At 41.1% G+C, this 14,874-nt stretch overlaps 1 protein-coding gene across 1 annotated transcript; it reads right to left on the reverse strand.

Moving 5' to 3' along the window:
- Positions 1-11,160: 11,160 nt before the first annotated feature.
- On the reverse strand, positions 11,161-13,900 carry LOC113228535 (uridine 5'-monophosphate synthase). The gene is made up of 4 exons (XM_026461882.1): positions 13,754-13,900; positions 13,173-13,647; positions 11,889-12,358; positions 11,161-11,783 (listed from the first exon to the last, which is right to left on the reverse strand). Exons 1-4 carry the CDS (start codon positions 13,898-13,900, stop codon positions 11,451-11,453), a joined length of 1,425 nt encoding a protein of 474 aa, XP_026317667.1. The 3' UTR covers positions 11,161-11,450.
- Between the last annotated feature and the right edge of the window lie 974 nt (positions 13,901-14,874).

Consider the following 14,874-nt stretch of genomic DNA (forward strand, 5'->3'; position numbering starts at 1 on the left):
ATCTTTAAGCTGGCACGTTCGAGGGTCTTAGCGGCACAAGATATTTCCAAGTGTCGCTGCATTAAAGACTCTCATGGCAACCTTATATGCGAGGTCGACGCGGTGAAGGAGAGATGGCGCTCATATTTCCACGAGTTGCTGAATCAGCAGCACGGAGAGGTACAGCCACCGGTCCTCCCTCCAAATCAGGGACTAGTGCGACCGGTAACGCCTGAGGAAGTCCACTTAGCTCTTCGTCGCATGAAGAATCGGAAAGCTGTCGGAGCCGATGGGGTTCCCATCGAGGCCTGGAAGGCAATGGGTCCCCGTGGTGTGGGCATCCTTACCGGCCTCTTTAATCGCGTGCTCTTCACCGGTAAAATCCCTAACCAATGGAGACTGAGTATTATCAAAGGGAAGGGATCAGTGCAGGAGTGCAAGTGTGGCGATTATAGGGGCATAAAGGTCATGTCCCACACCATGAAGCTCTTCGAGCGTATAATAGACTCTCGGATCCGACAGGAGAGTGCTGTCTCGGAGGGTCAGTATGGGTTTCGGCCTGGTCTTGGGACCATGGATCCTGTTTTTGCCCTAAGGGTCATCATGGAGAAATACAGATTGAAGAATACGCCTCTGCATTTCATGTTTCTTGACATGCAGAAGGCCTTCGACTGTATCCCCCGTGTAATGATCTGGTGAGCACTGAGATCCAAAGGGGTACCAGAAGCTTATATTGACATCATCCGAGACATGTACCGCGATTCCGATTCCATGGTTAGGACTGCTGTTGGTGACACTAAACCCTTCCCTGTCACAGTCGGAGTTCACCAGGGCTCAGTTCTCAGTCCCTATCTGTTCAGCGTGGTATTAGACGAGGTCTCAAGCTCCATCCGAGACACGCATGAGCAACCCCCGTGGATGCTTATGTATGCTGACGATATTGCGCTGGCGGATGCGGATAGAGGGAGACTGGTACGACGAGTGAATTTGTAGAAGGAGTCGCTTGAGAACGGCGGTCTGAGACTAAATGTGGCGAAGACTGAGTACATGGTCTGCAACGCTACAGATCCCCTACCCGTTCGCATAGGCGAAGACGTGGTCGAGCCTACGGGCCAGTTTAAATACTTGGGATCTGTACTCAGCGCGTCCGGAGACATCGACTGCGACGTCAGAGCCCGAATCGCAGCCGCTTGGGCAAAGTGGCGTGAGGTGACTGGTGTCATTTGTGACCCCAAGATTTCCGGTTAAGCTGAAAGGACAGGTCTATAAATCCATCATTAGGCCTGTCCTTTTATATGGTAGTGAAACGTGGGCCGTACTTGAGCGCCATAAGCAGGAGCTGCGTGTCACGGAAATGAAGATGCTGCGCTGGATGTGTGGAGTTTCACGGAAAGACTGTGTCAGAAGCTCCCGCATCCGCGGCAGCCTTCACGACCGTGACATTGCAGATAAACTGCAAGAAAGCCGCCTACGTTGGTACGGCCACATCTTACGGAAACCGGCATGCTACGTGGGAAACAAATGTCTGGCTATGCCGCCTCCGCCGGGCCCCGGTAGAAGGGGCAGACCCAAGAAGTGCTGGCTTGACGTCGCCAAGGGTGATATGCGTGCCAATGGTCTCACCACTAAGGATGCCGAAGACCGTGCAAAGTGGAGGAGAAAAGGCAGGAAAGCGGACCCCGGGCTTCGCAGCAACACTGCTGAGGACGCAACCGGGACAACGCTCAGATGAGAGAGAGAGAGAGCACTATCCTATTCCACTTTAAACTAGATTTCACAAAATAATTGAAAGTCAAAATAAAAACGACACTTTTCCCTCCAGAAGGTCCAGAGCGAATCCTTATATTTTAAGCGAATAATGACAGCATATGATTTAGAAAACATACAGCCTTTTCCAAATGTAGAAAAAAAAATGTAGAAAAATCTACTAACATTCAATTTTGGAACTGATAAAATGTACTCCCCATACTTACCAAAAAAATGTGCGTTATTTACGCCAGAACAACTCGTCAAGTCTATACCATAGTAATTTAAAAAATCAACTTTCAGAGTCGAGCAGTGTCGTCGTTCTAGCACCTTTGTCGCTAGATCTAGAGGATTTTATGCATGTTTAGCGGGTAAAAATTTAGTGTTAGCGAGAAAAAAATATTTACCTACTTCTAGCGTCTTTTTGCCCGTTAGGCTCTTTTCATAAACAAAAATTATAACCAGTCAATCGAATACGGTAAATTAGTAATATTCGGCAAATTTTCTAATCTAACGCTGGTAACACTAACGTAGAATCAGACTGAGCGGATTCGCTCTGGACCTTTTGAAGGGAAAAGTGTCGTTTTTATTTTGACTTTCAATTGTTTTGTGAAATCTGGTTTAAAGTGAAATAGGAAAAAAAAAACAAAGAAGCATTTATTTACTAGATAAAAGTAATTACAGTATCCATTGTTGGGGCTACTTGTAAGTAGAAGTTACTTGTGTTAGAAGCCCCGCTCTTCAGGGTTACAATTTATTTATATTTTTTTTTATCCGTAAATATTTAACTAAAATAAAACTAAGAAAGATGCGGATAGTTAATGTGTATGTATGGTATATGTCTGTGTCAGTCTATAAGTCTGTGTGTGTGCGTGCGTGTGTGTGTGTGCGTGTGTGTGTGTGTGTGTGTATGTGTGTGTGTGTGTGTGTGCGCGCGTGCGTGTGGTTGTGTGTTTGTGTGTGTGTGTGTGTGTGTGTTTGTATGTGTGTGTGTGCGTGTGTGTGTGTTTGTATGTGTGTGTGTGCGTGTGTATGTGTGTGCTTGCGTGCGTAACAGAACGTATAAGTACTACATATCTGGTTGTGTAAATAAATATTGATTTAATTTATTATGCATTTATTTATTTATTTTAGGAGGTTACTCACCAATCCTTATTAGAGCCTCAATGTCATCATACGTTTTTATTTTTAGCCAATCCTCTAGTATCTTTTTACCTTCCCGGGAAGCTTTACAATAAATATTGGTTTCTTTGTTGACAAGGTTGTATAGATAGGTGGATAATTTTATAAATTGTCTTTGAGCATACGTCGTACGTACCCTAATCTCGGGTGGAAATGCCGTTCGGTACCAGGCTAGCAGAAGTCACGTGGCGTCCACACTGCACTCGCGCTCGCTCAATGGGCAATCTCCTCGCGTATATGTACTCTTAATATTTCAAACGTATTTAATTTTGTTGATAACTAATTTATTATTAATACAGAACTAATTTATTATTAAAACAGTGACAAAAATAAATTTTACACACGTCTACTCAATTTAGAGGTCCGGGGGAAGAGGAAATAGAATAGTGCCATTGTGCCTTAATCGAAGATTAAAACGCGAAATTATACGAATTTCGAACTAAAATACCCGTATCGGCCCGTTCTAAGGAATCCCGAGTCAATCCAAGCACGCCGCCCGCCTCAAATTGCCTATCCTCTCTGTGGCGGCCATATTTATAGAAAAACTTATTTTTATGTTTTCGGCTGAAGGACTTTGTTTCCATGGCCAGCAATAAATTAAAAAAAAATCAGACAGCGGCAATGGTCTGTTATAAACAAAACAACATCCATTCGTTCGTTTGATGCCTTTCTCGCTCGTTACGATAAGGAATGGGGAAGACAAAAACCTATTGATGACATTTTTTCACTCACAGAATGATGAGATGAATATAATTTTTTTTTTGTTGTGTTCAAAACTAAATTAAAATAAGTTCTTTTTGGTTCGTATTGTCGTGCTTATTTGCAATTTTATTTACTGTTTGTGAATCAAATTCGATTTTCAAAAAAGCATGGAAGTACCGCCAAGTCTAGCGGATTTTAGGAAATTATTTTTACCTAAATCTAGCAGAAAATCTCTGACCATCTAGGGACTTTCAATTATGTATGTACCAAAAGTCAATAATTACTATGGAGATAGAACTAGAAACGTATTCCATACTTACTAAACAGTTTGCCTGAGGTTATAGACTTGAACCTAAGAAAAGTAAAAAACATCTTTTGTTTTAGCCAGTGTTGCCATATGCACCGTAATTAGGGTAAATGCACCGTATTCAGCACTTTACCACCTACCGTCGACACATGACAACAGTGACAAAATGTACCGTAATATGCAGGAGTTGGATTTTTTTGTATGCGAGATCGGTGTATGCGGTTAGTTTAATAATAACCTGCCCCTTTAAGGAAATCTTTTGATGCAGCAGTCTGTCCAAAGGCATAGACAAATATGCGTCAATTTTAAGCCTAACGAGGAAGTGTTGAAAAGATTAAATCAAATCGTTTATAAAAATTGAAAGATTGTATTTGATAATAGTTGTTTTATAAAAAGGATGAGATTTAGACTAATTTTTACCAAGGTATTTGTCTCCTCATTTTTGTAAATGTTTAGATTTAATTTTTTTCTTATTATAATTGTAATTTTCCTTTGTAAGTAGTAAAAAGTAAATTATTTACTTAAGTAGGTATAAGATAAAGTAAGGTAATTCACTGTCATAAAAGGTTACTCTTACAAAGTTAGACTATTGAAAGTATAATAAATGAATAATACCTATACCATAATTACACTGTTATTTTTTAACCGACTTCAAAAAAGGAGGAGGTTCTCAATTCGACTGTATGTTCTGTTTTTTTTCTTTTTGTATGTATATTACGCGATAACTCCGGTATTTGTGAACCGATTTTCATGATTCTTTGTTTGTTGGAAAGGGGGTACTTCCATAGTGGTCCCATTTCATTTTGAAGAAAACCATCCACCTCAAAGGGTGGCTGTTCACGCATGAAGATTCATTTTTATAAATAGCGCCTAACTTTAATTTAGGAGCAATTACTTTTAGCAATTATTTAATTGATTTTGCTATTTTTCCAATTCAAGGCGTTTTTCTCTCAATATACTTTGAGTAGTGTCGTAGTGAGAACCTATTTTTATTATATCCAGTATCAAGTCCTGTATAGTGGCGAACTAGGGGATATTTCAATGAAACTTAGCAAATAGACGTAATTCCACGTACTTTTGAGGTCGGTTTTTTTAGTACTTTGTACTGAGATTATTTCCGGGGCCAATCACCGTAATTTCTTAGGATCTACCGTATTTTAAGAGCACAATCACCGTCGACCAGATTTTGGACATGGCAACACTGGTTTTAGCATTTGTTGTCAAACTCAGGGCCGTATTCCAGAACTCTACTCAATACTCAAGTCAGAACTAGAGTATTGCAGTGAGCACTGAAAATCATACTCAAGGCCTTACCATTAGGGTCGTATTTCCAATGCTTGAAATCATACTCAAGTCTGCTCAAGTCCTGACTTGATAATTGAGTAGAGTTCTGGAATACGACCCTAATGGTCGTATTCTAGAACTCTACTCAATGCTCAAGTCAGGATTTGAGTATGGTTTAAAGCACTCGAAATCATACTCAAGTCCCTGCCATTATAGTGTCATATTTCCTGTGCTTGTGTTGCCAGTGCAATCCTGACTTGAGCATTGAATAGAGTTCTAGAATACGACCCTTAAACTCACTGCACGATTTACACATTACTTACACATTGCTTTTTGCTGTTGATGCACCACATCGCGTTACCCTCTAGGCCAGGAGTTCCCAAACTTATTTTGTTTACTGCCCACTTTGAGATAAGACAAACAAACTAGATATGAAACTAAAATGTTACGGGATATTTTTGGGCTTATTCAAGGCCTTTGACAGTGTGTCTGTCCCCACCTAAATCACAAAACTTGAACACATCGGAATTAGTGGTATACTTGCCCCTCGAGATCTTTCGTGACTACCTTATTAACCGGTCCCAATGTGTAAAAAGTAGATACGTTGATTATCTCAAACTTATCAATAGATGCATGTTCCTCAGGGCAGTGTCTTGGGACACACATTGTCCTTGATATATATCAATGAGCTGTGCTTAACATCGTTGAAAAATTGTAATATGTTTGCATACGCTGGCGATAGCGCATTAGTAGTTTACGATACTATCTGGAAAAAAGCTAGGAGCAAGGCCGAGATATCTTTTAAGTACGACATGAAATGGTTAGCGTGTATCTTGCACACAAAACTTTGGGCTATTCTTTGCTTGAACAAAATTTTGAAGTAAATGTTACATTTCATGGTCTTCCTTTTATTTAAGATGCTATATTAGTTAGAAGAAAACAATTATTGTGTTTGAGGCTTTCGATCAGTATACTAAAATTACAGGTGTTTTTTGCGTCATACTCCGGGGCAGAACCACATAAGCTTTAATAAGTTTTTATTTTTTCAAAAATATCTATGAGATATAATATCTATAAAATTCTAGTTTTATTTAAGAAATACCTATATCATTAGTTTCGTCGTAAATATTCATTCAATGTGGTTGTGCTGCGGACCATTCATAACCTATTTTTTTTTTTTTGTTAATCCGGGGGAATCTGCTTACAGATACCCCGGCCCCGCGGGGGCAGAGCAGGGGTTATGTGGGACTGGGCTGAACCCTGAAGGGGAGCAGCCCGACCGCACTAAACCCCCGGAGTGTTCCTCCTCTCCGCTGTAGATGGGGGTACGGGTACGCTGTTGCACTCGTCCGCGCCCCCACCAGCGGCTGGCCGCGCCCTGCGCAGCCCCTCCCCGAGAAGGGAGACACGTCGGTCCCCCGACTCCGAATGTAATGTAATGTTCGCCGAACACATGACGAGCCTTCCATCCCGGGCCCCTTTATGCTGAGCAGCGAACTCCCCCGAGTCCGCTACCCAGGGGCCATGGGGGCCAGGACAGCATCCACTCAACTGTGAAGTTCAGTGGCTGCTCCCCCAGCCCCTGCGGCGGATCTGATGACAGGCTCCGCCGCAACACCTAACGCGCTTCCGCGCGGACTCTCCGAAGAGAGTCCCTTGGAGCGCCCACCACGGGCCAACCGCCCACATTCGGCCGCGGAGGATAGGACGAGCGGCAACGACACACCGACACGTCTCTTCCCCCGCGGCCCCGCCGCCACTGCATCGTCGAAAGCGGTGCAGCCCCGCCAGGGTCGCGGAGGACAGGACGAGCGGCAACGACACACCGACACGTCTCTCCCCCCGCGACCCTCCTCCTTGCGCATCCGCGCGGTCCCGCTGACCAGACGAGGCCCGCGCGGAGCGCCCTCCTCCTCGGGCCAGCCTACCACCATCGGCCGGCCCCGTGGGTTCCTCTTAGCTTCACCGTGGGATGAAATCGACCACGGCTACTAGAGCCCCCCCGCCCCGTCCGTTATTTTCGATGACGTACAAAAACGGCTATGGCAGGCCCATGAAAAAAACACTACACGTTACAATTTGAGACGTAAATTTGCCGAGTTCAACGTTGGTGACATAGTTATGAAGCGAGCTTACTTCTTAAGTGTCAAGGATAACTGTTTTTCCAAAAAGTTGGCCCCAAAATTCATTAAGGCTAAAATTATCACTAAAAAGTCACCCTTAGTTTATGTGTTGCAGGATATATGAACGGTAAAGACCTAGGCACCTGGCACATTAAAGATTTGAAGTTAGTTGGTGTTAATAAATAGTTAAGTTCTTTCTATTTTTCTTTTGCAAAATTATTCCTTCGCGCTCCTTTTCTAACTGAGACAAGTATTTGCAAGGTCCCTAGTACAATAAGCTAGATACCTATTTTAATGTTGTGTGTAGGAGTCAGTAAACTTAGTATACTGTAATTGTACAGTTTCTGATTTATGTTCGTTGAGCGAGATGTATGAAATACTTATGATATTAATGATCGTGTTAAGCAGGTTTTTTTTTTTTTTTTAATATATAATAGACACACGCTTGGCCACAATCTCACCTGATGTTAAGCGACGATGTGACAGACGATGGGACGCGTTTGCCTAAAAAATGCCTATTCACTCTAGCCTTGAATAGCCCCAAATTGTACTTTTCGGGAAATACAGATGCCGCATCACATCACGCAGAAGTAGAGCATTCCATTCCTTTGCCGTACGCATCAGAAAGGAGGAGGCAAAGCGCTTAGTGCGAATAGGTGGAATATCAACATAAGAATGGAGTGCTCCGGACCTTCTAGTCGACCGAAGGAGGAACGGTGAGGGCGGAACCAAATTGAAAAGTTCCTGCGCACACTCCCCGAAATGTATCCGATAGAAAACCGACAAGCAGGCTACTTTTCTGCGATGATCGAGATTTTGGAGCTTCGACTCCACAAGAGGATTATTGTTAATAAGTCTCTTTGCTTTACGCTCCACCGAGTCCAAGGCAGCTAACTGGTATTGGGCAGAGCCGTCCCAAAGGTGGCAGCAGTACTCCATACAGGATCGAACTTGTGCTTTATACAGATTTAAAAGCTGTTCAGGTGTGAAGTACCGCCTGACCTTGAAAAGTATGCCTAGTTTTCTGGCAGCAGTTTTTGCCAAGCACTCGATGTATCGCCCAAAGTTGAGGTTGGATGATAAGTCCAGACCAAGTAGCTCAAGGTGGTCCCTTATCGGCACGGATACACCTCGGAAAGTCGGAGTAAGGTGTAGGGGACTCCGTTTTGATGAGAAAAGACACCCCTGTGTTTTTGCCGCATTAAACCTGACCCTGTTAGCATCTCCCCAGTCGGAAGCAGCTTTCAGACTCAGGTTCAACCGGGTGACCATCGCCTCTCGCTTACACCGGACCTCTTCACTGTTGTCTCGGGCGTCTGGCACATAACTCACCGCCACTGTGCTGTCGTCTGCGTACCCAAAGATACCGGGCATCAGCAGCAGGTCGTTGATATGCAGCAAGAATAGAGTGGCGGAGAGGACAGATCCCTGAGGTACACCGGCATTTATACCATGAGGAGCAGACGAGTAACCATCTACAACTACACGGATTGACCTATCCTTCAGGAAATCGCCTATCCATGTGCAAAAGCCAACAGGAATTCCGTAAGCTGGAAGCTTGTTTAACAGGCTATCATGCGTCCACGGCGAAAACCATATTGTCGATCACTGAGGAGATCGTTATCTTCGAGGTATCCAAGGAGACGGCTGTTCAATACACGCTCCATAGTCTTACAGAGTATGGAGGTGATTGCGATAGGTCGATAATTAGATGGGTCGGCATGGCTACCTTTCTTAGGTACAGGCTGTACATTTGCAAGCTTCCAGGATTTCGGGACTTGTCCAGAACTCATAGAGAGGCGATACAGGCGAGTCAACACCGGAGACAACTCGGGTGCACAGTTCCGCAGGACAATCGCTGGGACTCCGTCAGGACAATCGCTGGGATTCCGTCAGGGCCACTGGCTTTGTTGACGTCTAATTTGCGTAAAGCTTTCAACACCTCTTTTTGACGGATAGTGATTTCGGGCATTTCCGAGTCACATCGAGGTAGTGTAGGTGGTGTTTGCAAAGTAGCGTCAAGACGGGAGTTGGAAGCAAAAAGAGAAACAAAAAGATTTGCTTTCTCTTCAGCGGTATGAGCCAGCGATCCGTCATCTCTCATTAAAGGCGGAAGGGATGACCTGCAGAAACTCGCTTCGACCGATTTAGCGAGTGACCAGAATGCTTTACTCCCTGATGGGTATGAAGCTAACCTGACCCCAATACGACTAATATGGCCGAAGCGAGCTTTCCGTATCGCTTTTTTGCAGGATCTAGCGGCTTTATTAAAGGCTTTCTTCAGACGGAGGGTTTCCGGTGCTTTGCGATCTCGAGCATCAGCCTAAGCCTGGTACGCAGATTGCTTTAGCGTTTCCGCTGCTACTACTACTGTATTCTCAATGCGGATTTTATTTATTTTAAGAAAACAATAAAATCCTTCACTGCGCGCGGGGGTATTGTAACGTAGTAAATTAATAATATTTTATTTATTTTATTTAGGATGTATTCGGAAGAGTCCCGTGTCCAACAGTGGAACGTATACTTAGAGATATCGAACGAGGAATGCGCGCAAGCCATTTTTTATAGGCGACAACTGGTTCGGTTCCTCGCCCCCTTTGCGGGGTATCAGGCAAGCCGCTGTCCCGCTACCGCTTGGACGACGGCTCACTCCAAAATCTATCTTGAAGAGAGACGCACGCGCATTTTCTTCTAATAGCGATTTCCGCAAAGTTAATTTTTTTTTGTAATTTAAAGTATTTAAATCGTTTGTGTTTTATACCCACTTGTTTGGTAAGTGTTGAACACGTAACTTTCTTTTACCTATATTATGCCTTCTTGTAACGCCTATTTAAATTGTAGTCGTAACGGTTTTTTTTGATTTTGTAATGTTTGTCTATTTTTTGTAATTTGAAATGCTTTGGAATTTCCATGTTACTCCGTTCTGATTGTGACAATTACGCAACACTGCATTCATAACATGGTGCTTTTCCCCACCTCTTTGTTCACTGCCGTTGTCACAATCAGGGGAGCAAACCGTGGACAGTGCTAACTGGACCAATGGGTATTCCAGAGTCCGAGGTTCCGGTACCTTATTACCGTTCTCCTCGTCGGCTGGCCTGAGCCCAGAGAGCGACACCGTGCCCCGGACATCTATTCGGCGCGGCGGACACTCTCAACCCGCACCCCCGGACTTCATTTCGGCGGACGGATCCGGTCCTGTCCTGGTTACTTCAACCCCGGACGTTACTTCGGCGGAACAGCCAGGGGAGTACCAGCTGCTGGTCGTAGGAAGGCAAAAGTTCAGTGAATAACCGTTGGGTTTTAAAATAACGAACCGCGCCCAAATAAATTTTGTTTACAAGGGTATTCCTTCTTTTATTTAGAGGCCCCCCGTAACACACTATTTAGTGGTAGACCTCCTGGATCCTTTACATTGACAAAGGTGGTATGTATGTATGAATGTACAAACGCGTTCTGTATGAGTCATCCCTTCAAATAAGGTACACAAAGAAGGCGTGAACCCGTGACCGCCTCCTACTTGGAAAATTCTTTACATGCATTATAGACGCGAATGAAAAACACGTGCAAAAAAATTACACCCATACTTTTTTGAGAAACATTTATTTAATTGGAATATAATGTATGGAAACGACAAGATATTGTATAATGTTTGGCATCAGTATAGCACCGAAACAGATTACCACAGCATTAAATATTGGTCCTAGCAGACTTGACTGAACTTAGAATAAACTTCAAAGTTTTTAATTACTGACTCTTGATTATGAATTATGATAATCTCTAGACATGTGTCTCACAGAGACATAAACGTATGATATTTATATAATACTTATTGACATATACTATCTGTGCACAAAGTGATATGTTGTTAATTAATTATTTCTAGCAATTTAAAAAGCAACTAAAAATTTAGTGCAAATATATGTATACAAATTTGCTTTGTAAATCATCAAAATTGATTTTAAATATTATTATAAATGGTCTATAAAAGACGTGCAGCTTATTTTACTATTGGACTATTGCACACCATGCTAGAGTACAACAAACACTTTATAAATATCAAATAACATCTCAATCTAACAAAGGAAACTTAACTAGGTAGTGAATATCAATTGAAAAATAAAGCATTACTCTATTTTTCCTGATACTCTTTTCAAATAACATTTCCAGAGAGTATCTTTGTAGATGACAACTTGAGCTTCTGGACTTTTTGCTGTAACTATACCTCTCCCTACCACAATAACATCAGCACCATTGTCCAGGACCACCTTCTCTGGAGTATTATACACTTGACCCATGTCATCCTTAGTGCTTTCTAGTTGAACACCAGGTGTGAGCTGGATAAGACCTGGATCACTGAATGTTTCCTTCTTTTGGCAGACAAAGCCGGTTATCAAGTCTGGATATTTTTCTGCCATTTTAACTGATGCTTCAGTATAATCTGGACTAATAAGGTTACCCTGCAATTAAAACAAAAAAGCTGTATTACAGTTTGATATTTATAATTACATATGTTACTGATGATTGAAAAAATATATATTTAGGAAAGACAAAATATTTATTACCTCACAGCTCATTTCAGCCAGTAAGAACACACCTCTATTGACACCATTCACACAGCCGTTAAGGGCTTTTAAAATTCCTTCACCAGGTAATGAATGTGCAGTCACACAATCTGCCCATTCACTAATCTTGTACAAGCCTTTCAAATATTGCAAAGAAACTGTATTACCAATGTCAGCAAATTTCCTATCCTCTAGTATTAAGAAGTTGAAACGGTCAGCAAGTTGCTTAAGCTGCCTCAAAAAAACATCAGTAAAATCTTCGATAATATCAATGTGCGTTTTTACTAAGCAAACATGCTCCCCAACTTTCTCTAATAAATCAAGTATCTTTGTAGAAGAAGTCAAGTCAACGGATAGGCATAAGTTGGACTTTTTTGTGGCCATTATGGTAAAAAGTCGTTTGGCAATTTGACTAGTTGCAAGCTCAGCTCGTTTTTCGTATGGAAGCAATATGCGGTTCACTGTAGATTCTGAAATACAACATATATTTAATATTTACAGTCAACATTTATTATTGATTTATGGATTATGGTTCATAACCACTTCTTGAAGTTACCATTTCTTTAAATGCTACTTCTACAAAAAAACACTTCTTGAAATGGCTACTTCTTGCATTGACTACTTTTACAATTCAATATGTTTCGGCTTCAGATTAGGAACACTACCACAAGTTTGACCATGGACCTTTAAGTATATATATTAGATATTGCTTATTATTGCCCTGGAGGGTAAAGTCCCTCCATCCATTGCAAAAAGGATTTTGAAACCATTTCATAAAAACAGGTGAATAAAACATTTCAAACATTTCATTTTCATTTTTAGTTTAGATAAATGTCTGGGCATGGTCCTAAATTGGCAAAAGGGCTTAAAAATAGTAAAAAACCAATTTATAATTAAAAAATTAAATGGTCATTTCAAGAAGTGGTCAGTTCAAGAAATGGTCAATTTGAAAAGTGGTCCTTTTTAACTGTTGTCATTTCTCATTGTGGCCCTAAACCGTCGAGGCCAATGACCACGGGATTCCATCCTTGTTACTCTTCCAACTAAGCTACAGGTCGAGTTTAACAAGCTGTCGAAATTCTTCGATGTATCTGTTATAGATGTTCACATTAAGTTTTTCACCTTTCGTTGCCGTAAATCAATATTCTGATCATAATTAAGATAACAAAAGCAAAACCTAATATCTATTTTGAAAAGCCTTAAATTATATTTATATTTGGTTCAACATGTAACTCTCAATCACAATTTTTAACAAAATATTAAATTTTGAGTTTTAATACATACCAGTAGGTGGAGCTTGGGTGCCTTTCAAGTAATCTTGTACTTTAACAGCAGTGTCATTAGTGATCTTGCCATGGCCTAATAAGATTTCAATAAACTTTGTCATTGTAAACAAAGATTTCATGTGTACTTTATTTGCCTCAAGATTTTGACGTCCACCTTGCTCTCTATCAAGAATAATTACAGCTTCAGTAGCTATGAGACCTTCTTTATGTAAGTCTTTTACAGTTTCTAAAATACTTGACCCAGATGTGACTACATCTTCAATTATGAGACACTTTTGACCAGGTTTGTAGTGACCTTCTATCATTTTTTTAGTACCATACCCTTTAGCCTCTTTTCGCCTCATTAGCATTGGTATTTTTGCCTGAATGCTAAGAAGTGTAGCAATTGGTAATGCAGTGTATGGGACACCACAAAGGTGGTCACATTTTGCATCCTTGACTACAATATCGTACAGGAGTGTAGTTATCAATACCTGAAAATTTATACCTATTAATAATGAAAAAATCATACATTGACCCAGGATCGGGTAACTCAAGTTGATAGAATATCTAAATTATTACACAATGCCAAACATTTACCATTATGTCAGGATAACTAACAATGACCCTCAAGTCAAAGTACACCGGTGTATTTATCCCGCTTTTTGTTATAAAATCACCAAACTTCACAGCATCTACGCTGAATAATTGTAACGCCAGTTTTTCAAGTTTGTTATTGTAATCCATAGCGAAATAAATATAACTTTACTTAAAAAGAGAAAAAACACGTGCGTAACGCGCAAAATTCAAGAACACAATAATTAATTAATTGTCAGACATATTGCTCACTACATTTTGAAAAAAAAAAGAAACCTAGTTATGTTTTATTTCTTTTACTGTTGACAAATTGTGCAGATGTGAACTGTTTTAACCGCAAATAATCATTCAATCTTTTGGCACTGTCAAATTATTCGGTTAATCATTCTATTCAAAATTAATCACTCATTCATTCTATCCAGTCACATTCGGAGTTTTGTTAGAGGGAGCATGTCGCGTTTATTGTTGGGGAGTGTTTGATTTACTCAGATAAAAAGTGAAAATACTTTACATTATATGTTTTAAATTGTAGTTTATTGGATTCATTTTATGGTAAGTAATCTGAGCCATACTTGTTGTAGGTCTTTTAATGAACTTTTAGTTACAAAGCCACTTTTTTCGGAAACTTTTTCGCGCCGGAATATGAAAACAAATACACAATACAGGTTTTATTTAGATATTTTCTAAGTAGGTATTGTATGTACATTAGTAATCGTGCAGCAGCAAGCAGAGCCTATTATTATTACATTTTATAAATCGTATTTGGGACCCAGGTAGAGGATTTTGAATCGATGTAAGGGTAAGGTAAGCCCACCCTCCTATCGGTCCGAAGTGGGGTCCCCTCCCGTGTATAGGGGAAGTTAGGGTAGACAAAGGGTAGTCACCCCTATTGCGTAGGGGAGCCTGGGCCTTGGGCGATATCCGTTGGAAGGATGGGAGGGGAAGGGATCACTATTTCAAGTTCGGTTTTTTTTGGCCCCTTGTCTCTTTGGTAACGGCTTGTGCGAGTGTGGGAAAGTTTTTGTAAAGAAATCTTGTAAGTGCTTTTTGTGCCTTTGATACTTTTTATTTATTTTAAATTCTGTTTAATTTTAAGATAATCCTTCCTACTATATTCTCTGTTT

The sequence above is a fragment of the Hyposmocoma kahamanoa genome, unplaced genomic scaffold (assembly GCF_003589595.1).
Source record: "Hyposmocoma kahamanoa isolate Upper Pololo Valley unplaced genomic scaffold, ASM358959v1 232, whole genome shotgun sequence".
Taxonomy (NCBI): domain Eukaryota; kingdom Metazoa; phylum Arthropoda; class Insecta; order Lepidoptera; family Cosmopterigidae; genus Hyposmocoma; species Hyposmocoma kahamanoa.

Excerpts from the sequence above, each read along its gene's own strand:
- LOC113228535 (XM_026461882.1), bottom strand. The coding sequence starts at position 13,900 with ATGGATTACAATAACAAACTTGAAAAACTGGCGTTACAATTATTCAGC. Across the intron at positions 12,359-13,172 it reads CACCCAAGCTCCACCTACTG|AATCTACAGTGAACCGCATA; the intron begins GTATGTATTAAA and ends GTTGTATTTCAG. Across the intron at positions 11,784-11,888 it reads TGGCTGAAATGAGCTGTGAG|GGTAACCTTATTAGTCCAGA; the intron begins GTAATAAATATT and ends TTTTAATTGCAG.